Here is a 14,121-nt window from a genome sequence, read left to right on the forward strand (position 1 = left end):
TTGCACGTGAGCTCAGGTCCATGTCCTGACACTTGCCTGAGTTGCTGTAGGTATGTCTGTGCCCAGCCCACATTTGTTCATCCTTGACCTTTGACTCACCCTCCAAGGCGACCTTGTCCTGTCCTCATCCCTATGAATGTCCTGTGGATTTGCCCTGGGATGTAGCTCCTTACAGTCACTGCCACTGTCACCTTGCCCTACTCATCTTGTCCCAGTGCCCCCTGCCCACTGCCCCCCTGAGCTCCTAGCCCACCTGTCCTGGCAGGACAGTTGATACTATCCCAAAAAATTAGTCTGTCTCAGAACTATTCACTATTGGTTTCAGCATAAAAGCAGTATTTTGTTCTGTCATTAACTGAGAACCACTCTTTTACCTAAAATAGGCTTTCAAAAACGTGTCTAAAATGAAAATTAATAAAATTTCAGTATCTGTCCTCTTGTATGGAAAGTCTCTTTCTATCTTTTAATAATATCAACTTTATTAACTGTCATTCATAGTTACCTGAATGTTCTCCTCTCAAATACTAACTGACAGACATATTGGTTACCCAGATGTGTCAGTATCATTAACAGTATCTGCTTTTCATATGAAATGTTATGAGTTTTCAAATAAAAACACTTTGAAATATCTGTCTGGAAGTGCTGCCCTTTTACTTTGTCAGAGATTCAGTTTAGTTGCATCTTATCCCGATCTTCATTAACAGGTCGTGGCTCTTAGACTGTATCTTTTCTTCTATACAGCACTATTATCTTGGACTCCTCTCACAGATCATTTAAACCCTGTAGGCTTCCTTGTTGATTGATATTTCTTGAAAGAAAAACTCCCTCCTACCTACTGAGTGTATTTCCACGCATATTTCAATCATTTTGCACCAGCTACAACACAGGCACCAGTGGTTTCAAACATCCAAGTGAGGTACACACAATTTGACTCAGATCAATGTAAAATCTCTGAACTGCAAGTCATGACAGTGTTTCAAATATTAACTGCTCATAAATAGGGGCACTATTGTTCTTCCACAGACACTCCTACCAGTTCATTCAGTTGTTTAGAGAGCAATACCAATGTTATCTTTTTTTCTGCAGAAGATTTTCATGTGCCAACTGTGGAAAAGGCTAGGAATTGAAGCCCAAAGGATTTAGAAAAAAAGAAATATTTAAGAAAATATGATTCAAAAAAGTATGGAAGAAGATACAAACCATACGAGATTTCTCTTCTAGGGCCTATTGACATATCATCAGTATCACTTCCCTGGAAATGAATAGAAAGCAGAATCCAGAAAAACCTGTTTCTCACAATAAAACAGCAATGTCAAGTAGTATCCTGATGGGTTGAGAAATCCCTCACAAGAGACTGTCTAAATAACAGATTTAAAAAAATATATATCACTGCAGTGTAAGTAGAGAATTTTACATTAGGATAAAAGGTACTTCAGGTTTTTGTCTCTGAAATGTGGCCAAATAAACACAAAAGGAGCTTCAAAGTAATCACATATGCACTAGAAACATCAAGGTAAATGCAGTAGCATGGACTGCTACCAGTTTTCTCTGATCTTCACAGACAGATAAGGAATTAATATCGTGTTCTCCAAAGGTAGTATCACCATCCAGTGGAGCTCAGAGTGTGTATAAAAATCAAGTGTTTTATGTGCTGTAAAAGGAGGATGAGATTACTTGACTTTCACAGCTTTTAAAATGATGGCTATGGTTACCGTGAATTTATGCTTGCATTCATTTGGAAGAAAGATGTTTTTAGCAAGCATGTAATGTTTTCTTTTACACTGCTGGCCCATCCAAGACCTTTAGGCAGCATTTTTGGGAACTTATATGAAACTATCAACTACCTAGCTAAGAAATTTTAGGTAACTGTAATAGGGGATATATCAGTTCTTTTTTGTTTCCTGTCTTAGTCAGTTGTCTGTTATATATTATGTACTTTACAAATGTGGTCAGTTAGAGTCATGTTGTTGGAAAAGGAGATCATTCCTCCTCTGGAGTGTTAAAAGAAAAGGCTCAGAAGAGTGACACTTCTGAAGCCCAGACAGCCTGGCTGGAACAGGGGCACCACTTGGAGCTGGTGTCTGCTGTGCCTGGGCAGAAATTTAGCCTGCAAGTCAGGGGCAGAGGGGCAGCTTTCACCTGGGATGGGCACAAACGATGAAGGACCTGAGAAGACTTTGCATGTGCTGCTGGTGAGAAAGGCACTGAGACACAGCAGGTGAGAAAGAACTGTATATAAACTTTTTGGGTTTCTATTCCATTACCCTGCCACATATTTTAAGTTAATTATTTAACTTCGTGTTCTGGTAATGTTTGACTTTTCTTTCCACTAATCAGAAGCCTCTTGTCTTCTTGTGGGGCTTGCTAGAAAAAGACAGTATAGGCACATTCATTTCACAGCAGTGCCTGATGCAGGATCTTGCCTCAATGGAAGGTCCAGAATACTCCTGAGTTTAGTGTTTCCTACCTAAGATTGTCAGAATTGCAGTAGGCATCCTTTCTATGTTTTTTTTAGTTGGAATCTGTCTTCCAAATTTAAAGGAAAATAGGTGCACACCTGGGGGCTTTTGTGTTTGGTTTTTTCTTTTTTTTCTGGAGAAATGTAAACAGTTGAACATCCAGAATAATGAAGAAACCTCCTAGTTCTTCATCAGATACAAGGTAATAACATTGTCATTCAGAGAGAATGTATGCAACAGTTTGGACATATCCATTGCATGAAATGTAATCTTAAGATCTAAATCTGAAATTTGTGGACTAAGTGGAAGCTATGACCTTTGGTCTCATGAAAAAGTTTTCAGCTCCTTCAGTTTGTCTTCCTAATCTGGTTACCAAAAAAAGGGGATAGCACTTCCTCTCACGTAGCATCTTTCCTTGCCTGCTGAGAATTCCCAGAGCAGCCAGTAGATATTGTGGAGCCAATCACAAATAAGAACTAAAAGAAGTAAGGTAAGTAAGACATCCTGTATGGCAATGGTGGCAGGACCAGCAGCATGCTACTGTTATCTGTACATGATACAGATAAATGTCAGCATGTTATGTCTGGAGTGGCTCTCTGGCAGGCTCAGATAAGAAGGAAAATGTTTGTGATACTGCTTTCATCAGGCAGTTTTGAAGCACATGCCTGCAGAGGACATTTCGTCTGCGGGACCAGTCTTAAGCTGGTCTGAAGTAAACACCTTGAACTATAGCTTGCATGTATCTAACTGCTTCTACTGATTCATTCCTATTGTGCTAAATTAGTTAAATAACATAGACTACCCACTTGTAATTCAGACTTGAAAAATTCATGTGTTGTATTAGATTCTAATGCTTTTTCCTGTCCTTATGGTTAAAGGTCTTGCAAGTGGTGCAGTGAGCATGAGAGTGGCCTCCCTTCAAACCAGAAAAGTAACTCCCAGAGGCATAAGTAACAGGGAAAACAGCAGAACAGAAATCACATCTTTGAATCCTGTTTTTCATCTTCACTTCCAGCAGACCAGAGAAACAAGGAGTCACAGTCAGAAAGGGTCATCAACATTTTGCAGAATCTCCTAGTTTGGAAACTGTCTTAGGAATGGAAGTGCTAAATGGGAGGTAATTAAACACCAGGATTGAAATTGCTGAGCTCTGGGGTGTCTAAGGCAATAGCAATACAGCAACAGCAAACACATGATGTGATATTTCTCTGTTACATACACAGCATAGTTAATGAGCACATGCACAGTCGTTCTGTTTTCCTAAATGCCAGACTCACCGTGCTTGCACAAGAGTGTTACATATGAGTAATAAGTCCAGCACTTTTTGGAAGCAGAGCTTTATCACTCTTATAACACCACTTGCAGACAGGATGTACTCATAGCCTGCTGAGATCCTACTTCTTGTCTAGTTCTGCAAAGCACCCAAGAAAAGAGGCTGGCTGCCTGCACATCACTACTATTCCCAAACCTGCTTTGTGCTGAGACCTCTCTATGCAGGAAGGAACAAGCTGCTTTAAGAATAGCTCTGAAGCCAGGAGAAAGCTGCTCTCAGCTAACATCTTTCTTCCATCTGTCAAATGAGAGCATGTGTTCCCATTATATGCTGGGAGAAGGAGCCATACACTGAGCATCCCACACAAAACGAATCCTTTTTTCTCAGATAAATTCTGAGTTAAGCTAGAATAACTGTAATTTAAAAAAAAACAACCTTTTGAGGAACCTACTGAGAAATCACTTGCACATAGGTTTGGTATGCTGAAATAGCTGGCCAATGCTCCTTAGGTTTTCTGTGTAGCTTAAGTTGTGATTAGAGTTTTATGCCATATCTGTTATTACTTTCTTGGTCAATTAAGCATACACCGCACACAATTCTTTTCTCAGTATTAATTTTTTTCTCAAAGTATTTGCAGCTTCAGTATCTTTTTATGTTATATCCACTTCTCAATATATCTGAACTTCCGTTCAATAAAGCATATAAAATCCTCCTCAAAACATTTATCGATTTCATTTTTTCATAAAAAATCTTAAATGCAATATTAAACTCTGCTATGAAATTTGCTTTAAGACTGATGTCATGTATAAAATACTTCCATTTCAAGAATTAATTTTGCAAATGATATTTCCACCAGACTATCTTAACCTTGTATTATTAATATAAGCCGTAAAGTGCTCTGGTTAATATTAAGGTGAAAGTTGAGTAACTGACGTTGGTACAAGACAAGAATTAGAGCTACAAGCTCTAATCCAACAAAAATAAAGAGTATTTTGAAAAGAAGAATTATATCTCAAAGGTTTTAACCCTACCTACCTACTGGCGAATATACCATTTTCCATCTTATGAAATGTTCTTCTCAAATACAGAATATAATGGGAAAACATTCTGAGAAATCCAGGTAAACATTCCCTTTTATACCAGTTAAACACTGCATAAGAGACTACAATGATTAATTAATTTATATTTGGCCAAAATGTGAATATTTTTCCCTATTTAAAACCACTTCAAGCTCTTGAGAATGGTTCCTAAGGAAGATACTGGTGTTTGACATCTAGAAATTCATCACTCTTCAGGAAGGCAGCAATTATGAGTAAAAAATCTCAGCTACTAAATACCTGTTGCATTTCCATGCTACAGAGATGAATATGTATCAGAATAACAAAAAGAGCTTTCAGGAAAGGTATTTTAAAACCATGACAATTTATTTGTTGCTTGATTTTTACCCTCTAAAATTATTCAGTGCTGCCTGGGGCTTTAAGGAAGTGTTGTTTCATAGGTTTTTTTAAAGTACTTAAGTTCCACCTCAAAATAAGAGCTAAAAAGTATCTCAAGACAGGAAACACTATTAGTAAAACTACAAAATACCATCAGCAATGTCATTAAGTAAAAAACGCATGGAGTCATCAAGATTTAAATTAAATGAGGAACAGAAGAGAGGTACATGTTCAAAACAAACAAACTAACAGAATTTTTATCTAATGAGATTCAAATTAGTGAGACTCCAATTACAGTTTGAGGTCTTAATATATTTAGATGGTATGCACTATTTTGAATGCAGGATGACAGAGCTGAACTTATCAACACACAATTAAATATACAGCAATGTTTCGTGGTTTGTTGCAGGATGTGAATGTGTTTTATGTATCTAGCAAGCTGTTGTGAATAAACAAGGGTGTGTTACATTAGATAGAACTTCCCATTATCCTAATTTTTGGGGTCTATAACCTGCCTCCAAAAGAACTCAGCTTATATAGGAAATTATGTGTTTTTACTATGTAAGCTCTCTTACATTACTGAGTCATTTATGTGGAGAAACACGATGCACAGCTTCGGCCTGCAACCGCCTTTGTTTTGGTGTAACATCCTTGCATCAAAGACGTGTTAAAAATGTGGTCCTTAGAGACTGCCTTTTTAGCTCAACAGGGAAGAAGCTAAAAACTATCTCACCATTTTTCAGCACAGGCTTCAAGCCATCCTGTGTTACTTAATTACCTTTGGTTCAGAACTCTTCCAAGTAACTCCACAGCCATCCTGTTCTCAACCGGTTTCAAGAGCACCTCTAGATCTCAACTCTAGATCTCAATTCTGTCTCACATCAAGCAGATTTTAAAAGGACTGCAGTTGTAGTTTTATAACAGAATCTGCTCTAAGCATTAGTAAACTCTCCAAAAGCAGACAGTATTAACAATGTTTTCATAAACACCAACCACTGAGTGCAGATATAACATGATATATTAACAATTGATTCACTAATTCTGAAGAATGTAGACAAGACTACATGAAAGCTGATCTCTCTAAGAAGCATGGCAAACACAATAAATATAGCATCAGCTACGAGCTCAGCTAAAGATTACAAAATTTTTGTTTGAATGATAGTATTGCTGAAAAATTAATAAATTCATAGATAAATCTTTAATATCTTTTAAAATTCATCAAATGCTACTTTTAATACCCTACTTCTTGCACCATTTATCTCACTTGGTACGTGGAAAATTATTATTTTTATGATCTTTGGTATTTCTGTGCACAGACTCACATTGAAGTATGTATGGATTGACTAACACCTCCAGATACAGAAATTGCTTTACAAGTTATGATTTTCCCATACAAAAGAAACCCCGGTGCTCTTTTACAAGTCATCCATCCAGGAAGCCTTGATGCATCAAAAAGTCTTTTCCAACAATGTCTGCCTCATGATCTAAATCCTTTAATAACTCTTGTCATTCTCCTGTACTATGAAACTTCAAGTGGACTAATCTCTATGTACTTCAATTATTTCCCACATGCTGCTACCAGAACACATGCACTTTACACTTGATTTTATTCCTGCCTCAGTATTTTGCACGAAGTATCAGCATGTCTTGTGACAGCCTTCTAAGCCCTACTGGTGTCTGCTACTCGTAATTAATTCTCCTTATAAAATTTTCAAAATTAAAGTAGTAATTTTCCGTGCTAGGTCCACTATCTCTTGTTTGGAATGCAGAATATTCTATCACTGATTTTAAAATCTAGAGTTTAAATTGGCTAGCACTAAAAACGATGGGGAAAATGGCTGAAAGGTTTTCTGTCCACTGTTGAGAAGCAAAATTCATATATGTGGCAGAAAATTAAATATGCAACCTGCAGGAAGTCTCTATATCTCATACAAAAGTCAAGTATTAAGAAAACAATCTTTCCTCCAATGCTTTTAAGTGTACTTATATTAGGGGCAAAGTATTTCCTGGGCAACAGCTCTGTTAAGACAGGCATTCTTAGATTCATGGACAGTCTCTTTTACACATATGTAATAGCACTCTATAAATAGGTTGAAAGGCCAAAAGTAATTCAAATACATTCTAAACAGCCATCACATCAAATTACAGATTTTACTTTTCTTTGCTTTGTCAACTACATCTATAAAAAGGGAGTCCAATGCACTGACATTATTTTATGCTATATTTGCATATGCAAAAAATATGTCTACAAAACCAGTAGAGTTAACGTCTATCTCCATTTGAAAAGGTGTTTTAAATAATGTGAATACTGCAAGGGTTTGTTCCCTCACTTGTATAATAACAGAAACTATACCTTTGGGAGAAGCTGGATTGCTTGGAGTATTCTCTGTCTGTGCCCAGAGTTAAGGATTCCTATTTCCAAGAGATCCTGGTCCTCCATCACGTTGCTTCCCTAAAAATGGGGAAAAAAGGTGGAATAAAAATGAAACACTTAACAGATGCCCTCAATAGCCTGAAACAGGCCCTTCTGTCACATTTAAAAGAGAACACTTTGCTTAACTTATAGCATCTGACAAGAACAATAAATTACTGATGACTGCATTCATTTTCACGACAACAAAATATGGTGGAAGGTGCTTGAACCCATGGACTATTGCTACACTGCTGTCAGCACTGCCAGTGGAGAAACTGCAGCTCTCACTCAAGCCAAACACCAGATGTGAACACTCTTTCATTTGGAACCAAGGACTACAGAATTGTTCATAAACTCTCCATTTTTTCAGTTCACCTCCTACCTCACCTATTTATGATGTTCATTTTTCTCCAGACTGAAAAAAACCAAAACTAACACAGAATGAGGAGAGTGGATGAGGATACAAAATATTTAGTTCATTGATAGTAAAATGATGAAGAAAGGGACTGGTATAAACAAACTAGGCAGGCCCCATCCTCCTAAAATTGACTGTACCAGTTCAATCCTAACTCTACTTGTCACTGCTTTTATCTTCCTGCTCGTGGGCAGGTCAAATAGTTCCAAAAATTCAAACAGCTGAAAAAGACCATCTGTTCAAATAATACACAAAATAATTGCCCAAAAAAGTTCATGAAATAAACCTCCACAATTCAAGCATCTCTTCTTAGGAGCTGCTAGCAGTAGGAGCTACACAAACAGGACAATACAATTCCTAAATTCAAGGAGTCTGACACCACCTAGTAAGATCAGCATTTGAAGGTCAATGATCTAAAGAGTTGGCAGCAACTATTGGAAGAATCATTGGAGGCACGATAGTGACTCAAAAGGGGAATTGCAAACAGGGATCAAGTCAGGATTGCTGGCAATCTTGTATTCTTTTTTGATCTCATAATTTCAGAGAAAAACAGCATTTTAAAAATATATTTTATTTAAAAAAAAATTCTAACTATTACAGTTGAAAACAAAACCTTAAAAAAACAGATGACACACCCTGATCTCTTAGTCCTGTTGTAGTCTCATGACACAAATTGTCTAGAAGCAACAATTCTTACTTGTACTAATTTAATTTGATCATAAAATAAGATTTACGTGAGAAAATCCAAGACAACTTCATCTCTACCTTTCCATTTGGCTTGCTGTTTCTGACTTAGCACAGCTGTTAAGCAGTGGCAAAATGAAAAGCAAATAGGTACATAACAGAACATGCTTAAATGCTTTGCTGAGTCAAGGCTTGATAAAGGCTATGACTTCTTTCTGAATATAAAATCTCTTGTCCTAAAGCAGCATGGATTTCTTCAAAAATCACCCTGGAATACAGAAGACACCACTCTGTTCAGCTGCTAAATCTTCAGTCTTTTCAGATGGACTGATCAGTTTACAGATGCACCCCTGATGACTCTCAAGTGCTACTCCACAGAGTACCCTGCAAAATCTAGGTGATGTTTTTTTAAGGGAATCGAGGAAACCTTGCAAAGCTATTATATTTTAAATTATATTTTCCAGTAAGTGGTATGATTTAAGACTACAGGTCTGCAAATCATACCCTGAAACAATCTGTGTGCAGCATTCAGAACAGGGCAGGCAGAAACCTGCTCTACAAGGAGAAGCTGCACAATGATGCCAGTTTAAGTAGACCATGGTACAAGAATGCATGCAGCATGGGCTGTGCAAACAGTGATAGTGATTAGGTGGGGGTAATACCCCCTTCATCTCCTTGGTAAACACATAAAAAATACAATTTCCTCTTCCTGCCTTTGTCTTTTAAGTAACCAAGAGGAGGCTGTAAACTAACAGGAAAAACTCTTGAAAAAAGCCATTCATTTTGGACTGGATTTTCCAGCAGCTGTAAATAGCTAGCATAAGTGGATTTAAGGAAATGAGCCAACTGAGGATCCAGTCCAAAACAAAGGCTATACATTTCCATTCATTTTAATAAATGCATCTATTTTGTTTGCAGCTACTGCTTTCACTTAATTTAACTGTTTTTCAGATTTCACCTTCATTACTGCATGATGTTTACACACAACCACGGTGTACTCATCACTGTTTACTGGTGCCAGTAACCTTGGCATACAGCTTCAAATATTGCAATGTTTAAAACTCAATTAAACCAACAGGCACAGGAAAAATATTTGCACATTGTTGCTGCATCGCAGAGAAAGCATTATTTTATTAATTCTTTGCCATTGTTTTTTCCTTATGTATTATTTAATGTATTTTTTAATGTATGTCAAGGTTACAAAACCAAATATTTAAAGCTCAGGAAAGCCTGGAATTCATGTTGTCTCCTCATTCCCAGTTTCATAAAGCAACAACCTTGTCTTTGAATGTGCTCAGGTTTTATATCAATGTTAAGTGTCAACAGTAGCAGACACTCATCCCTCCTGTAAAACTGATGTTATTGTCTTCTGCCATGGAGCTAAAGCAACTTTTCATCTTTCCACAAGAGCAAACCAGGAAAATTTAGATAGTCAGCATAATCCACTACTGCTTAGCACAGAGGAATAAACTCATAGTAGTAGAAAGCTGTTGTTTGATTTGCATAAATACCTGTGAAGAGAAAGAAACAGCCTATCCCTCACAGTCCTATCTCCCTGGTATCTGCTCACATTGCCTCCTCAATTGTATTCCCTGATTTTTTTTAATGTGATTATTCCTCTTATGCTCCTCCAGTCTCTTTCCATAGGCTCCCACATTGAGAGTGAAGAAAACCTAACTTCCTTCTGCAGCAGAGTAGCTACAAGGGGAGAAATTCTCTCTCTGCTCTTAGCTTCCATGTATTATAAGCTGGGCCAAATGTAACCTCAATTAACTTTATGGAGATGACATGGAAAATGTAATTAAAATGAATATGAATGCAAGACTGCCTTGCCACATTATTTCATCCTTAAAAATAGTTGAGCTACGTTAGTTGAAATATTCACCAAAAAGAAATTATCCTAGTAGACACCTAGAGAATTTGAGTTCAAAGATGCTTATGTGCAAAACAGGTTCTTATAATAGGAAATATGGGACAGCAATCTCTACTGAGCTTATTATGCTTTCTGTAATGAAAACATTAAAGGCTTTGTGATACTGTAGTTTCTTAAGTCTATAGGAAAACTTAGTTGGAAGGAAAACTTCTTGGAAATAAAGCCATAAAAGCACATCAAAATTGCTTATACAAGGACAGATTCAGATCTCATTCACTTTAGCTTACAGTGTTGAAATTCCTATCTTATTAATGCATAATAATCTTACGAACTGGAAAGATCCTGCTTCTGAAGTTCCAGTTAGGAAAGAGTCTATCTGAAACCCTCCACACCCCAGATGTGTGGTTATGCACAACTCCCATCTTTTTCCCCTGTAAGCACACACGGGAAGCTAATCTGAGAAAGAAGGCAGTAGTTTCACAGAACAGTTGGCTCAAGAACAAAGGAAAAACTGCATGTGGGAGACTGGAGGCCTATGAAAAACAATATAATTTAAAAAACCCAGAAATTTTGCCAAATTCTAAGATAGTTCCTATAAATGAGTTCAGAACAAAATGCATAATGATACATTATGAGATAAAGATGCCACTGGCATTTATTTGGGTTGTTCAATACAAAATCACCTCTGGAATACAGTCTTTCTCAAAAATTCTGGATTAGACCTAAGCACCCATATTAATTCTACCTTCTGCAGGAACAAAAGAACTCTGAAGATTTGTCCCTGAAGATATTAAAATACAGTGATTGAAGAACATATTAGAATGGCAGGCATAACTGTATGTTTTAATCTTCCTTCACATATTTTCTGTGCTGCAGAACTATCATGAAAAATTCTAATGTCTGGTTCTGTCACTAAAGTAAAATGGTACAGAAGCTTTAAAATAGCTGGCAGATGTATCACTAGACTTATCTGGAAATTCAGCCACTGAAGTTGGAAGGGATGAGCTGTAGGGAACAAAAAAACTGACTGAAAAAAAAAGAAAGAACAAATTGACTTTGAATTTAAAGCTTTCTTTCTAGCTGCAAAGGAAAAAGACTTTTTTTTTTCCATAAGAAATAGAAGATTTGGGGGACTTTTGGCTTTAGGCTGGCAATGCCAACTTAACCAGTTCTTTTAGTGCTCATCTGAGTCAGCAGAGGAGGAAAAGTAGTAAATCTGGTGCCTAAAGCTGTGTAGGAGCTGCTGCTCAAGAGATTGAGTCAAAGTCATTTGCAGCACAGCCATTATTGAGACCAAGGTTGGCTGGAGATACTGAGTGCTACTGGAGGTAACAACAACTTCTAGTAATGTTTTATGTTTCTGATGTACTGGAAACTGGTTTGACAAAGAACAGGACTGGTGTGGGTAAGGATGTAGGGAAGGATGACTTCTCATGTAAGTACAGGGTTGATGGCAGAAGTGCTTGCATCACTGCCAATGCAAAGGGAGTATTTTACACTCTCCTTTGTCCCCTTCCCAGCCATCCATGTAGTAATCTGCTGCATCATCAACATAGTGAGATCAGATGAGACTCTGGGGAGCCGGTATAGGTGGCACTCAGCACACAGCAGTGGGTTGGATCATGGTGTATGACACACAAGGCCTGGTGGGTGTTTGAAGTGCCTTGCCAACATCTCTCTAGCAAAGTGCACTGCACTGAGCCTCACCCTGATGGACTGAGACCCGGCACTGCAGGAGCACAGCTGGGAGATTTCAGTGGAGCTGGGCAACAGACCTCAAACTTCAGCTTACAGAGCTGCTGGACATACGGCCTGGAACAGAAAAGAAAATCTGCTGGGTTGTACACTTAGCTGGAGTATCCAAGAGTACCATTATTCCTGTCACTCAGATAAGAGAGGTGGGAGCAGATGGGAATGCTCTTCCATTACACATGGTTGGAGACTGAAGTCAGTGAGAGAAAACTGAGATCAACAGCACCAAAGAGCTCTATTCTTTCTTACTTTCTGCCATCCCAAATGCCTAACTGGTGAGGAAGGGAGCAGACATCCGGTACCAATGGGAAGAAGGACTGTTACAAAGCACATCCTCAACAGCTCACTAAAACAAGCCTCCTCAGTCAGAATTGCTCTGTTTCTCACCCACCTAACTCTAATATCCTTCCAAACTGTATCCTCTTGAAACAGTGGACATCTAAACTGTCCTCTGGCTGGGAACATATTAAAGACACCTCACAATGTAATTAAGAACAAACTGAATAACCAAGACTTTTCTTTTTCATAATCTAAATCATGTGCAAAAAGGTTTTTTCAACACAACACAGTTTTTCCACGAGAGAAAATAATTTATTTCTTAGAAACTTGCAAGAAAGGACTAGAGAGATGTAGCTTTCAGTAATGAGCATTACTTATTAGAGCAAAAACTTCAGGCAATGTATTTAATTTCCAAACAAGAACTGGCAAATTTCCAGAATTTAGCAAGCTTCATTATAAGTGAAAATGTTGCCTCTCACTAGTATTTCCACTGCTAACATGAAAACAAGATCTGTAAGAATGATTACTGAGTTAAATGCCCAACTTGTACTTCCATGTCAGAAAGATTTATCAGATTCCTTAAGATACTGCAGACCTTATTTTGTCTAAAAATCTGACAAGATTTTGTTAGAAAATCCCCTGCAGAAGCATGGAATTTTGTGTTGGAAGAAAGAGATTAATTATAAAATATGTTAGGAAGAAAGGACCAAGCAGGTTGCAAAATAATAATTTGAAAACATTCTTCCAAAATTAATTTGCTGTAATATTGCTGATACTCATTTTCAATCCTCACCTTGCTCTATTTCCGGTCTTTACATTTATGACTTTCTTAGCAATTAAAAAACCCATAAAACCAGAGAAAACTGAAAGAAAGTTTTCCATGTCAGTGTCATTTAGAAGTAATAACAAACTACTACTGAAATGCTAACTAAAAAAAGGCCATTTCACTCATAGATAAGGGTGAGGTGATAGCACTTCTGTGTACAAATTTGCAACTTGCATAAAAAGAGGTGATGTAAGCAGGGCCAATTTAAAAACGAGTCCCTACAGACCTAAGGCTCATATGACTTAAGCTTTAAAGATCTCTCTCTGGTTCACATTCAGCTTTTCCAGAAATAAACTGAAGCAACCGGTGCCATCCAAAGCTTTTCAAATATTGACATTCAAATGATCATATAGTCACAGACCTTTCACACAACAGGAATAGTTAATTAAAGTGTAGTGGTAATTAAACAACATGGATAGCTGGGACAAGGAAGAATTTCGGCTATTTTTATCCTTCCTCCTTGTAGCACTGATTCATTACAACCAACACAATTGTCACACACAAATTAGCTGCACAGATAAGGTGGCAATTGAAAAAATTACTTCTGATGTCACACTTGGCCCACTTAATTACTAATGCTGTGGACTCAATTCTGTCTACCTATTTAGTCATAACAATTCAATAATATAATTATTAATACTTACATAAATTACATCTTAAGGTCTTGAATGTATATTGTGAAGATCATTTCACTTCATTTGAGTAATGAAA

The 14,121-nt window shown here is 37.4% G+C and overlaps 1 protein-coding gene across 14 annotated transcripts in view; it reads right to left on the reverse strand.

Annotated features, from left to right (window-relative positions):
- ANKS1B (ankyrin repeat and sterile alpha motif domain containing 1B) overlaps positions 1-14,121 on the reverse strand; it is a 405,789-nt gene that overhangs the window by 156,104 nt on the left and 235,564 nt on the right. For all 14 annotated transcript variants that reach the window (XM_088165098.1, XM_088165094.1, XM_088165099.1 and 11 more), the window contains one exon: positions 7,522-7,620. In XM_088165098.1, coding sequence (XP_088021224.1) covers positions 7,522-7,620 — 99 coding nt within the window. The remainder of the gene's footprint in view (positions 1-7,521; positions 7,621-14,121) is intronic.

The sequence above is a fragment of the Sturnus vulgaris genome, chromosome 5 (assembly GCF_052056855.1).
Source record: "Sturnus vulgaris isolate bStuVul1 chromosome 5, bStuVul1.hap1, whole genome shotgun sequence".
NCBI lineage: Eukaryota > Metazoa > Chordata > Aves > Passeriformes > Sturnidae > Sturnus > Sturnus vulgaris.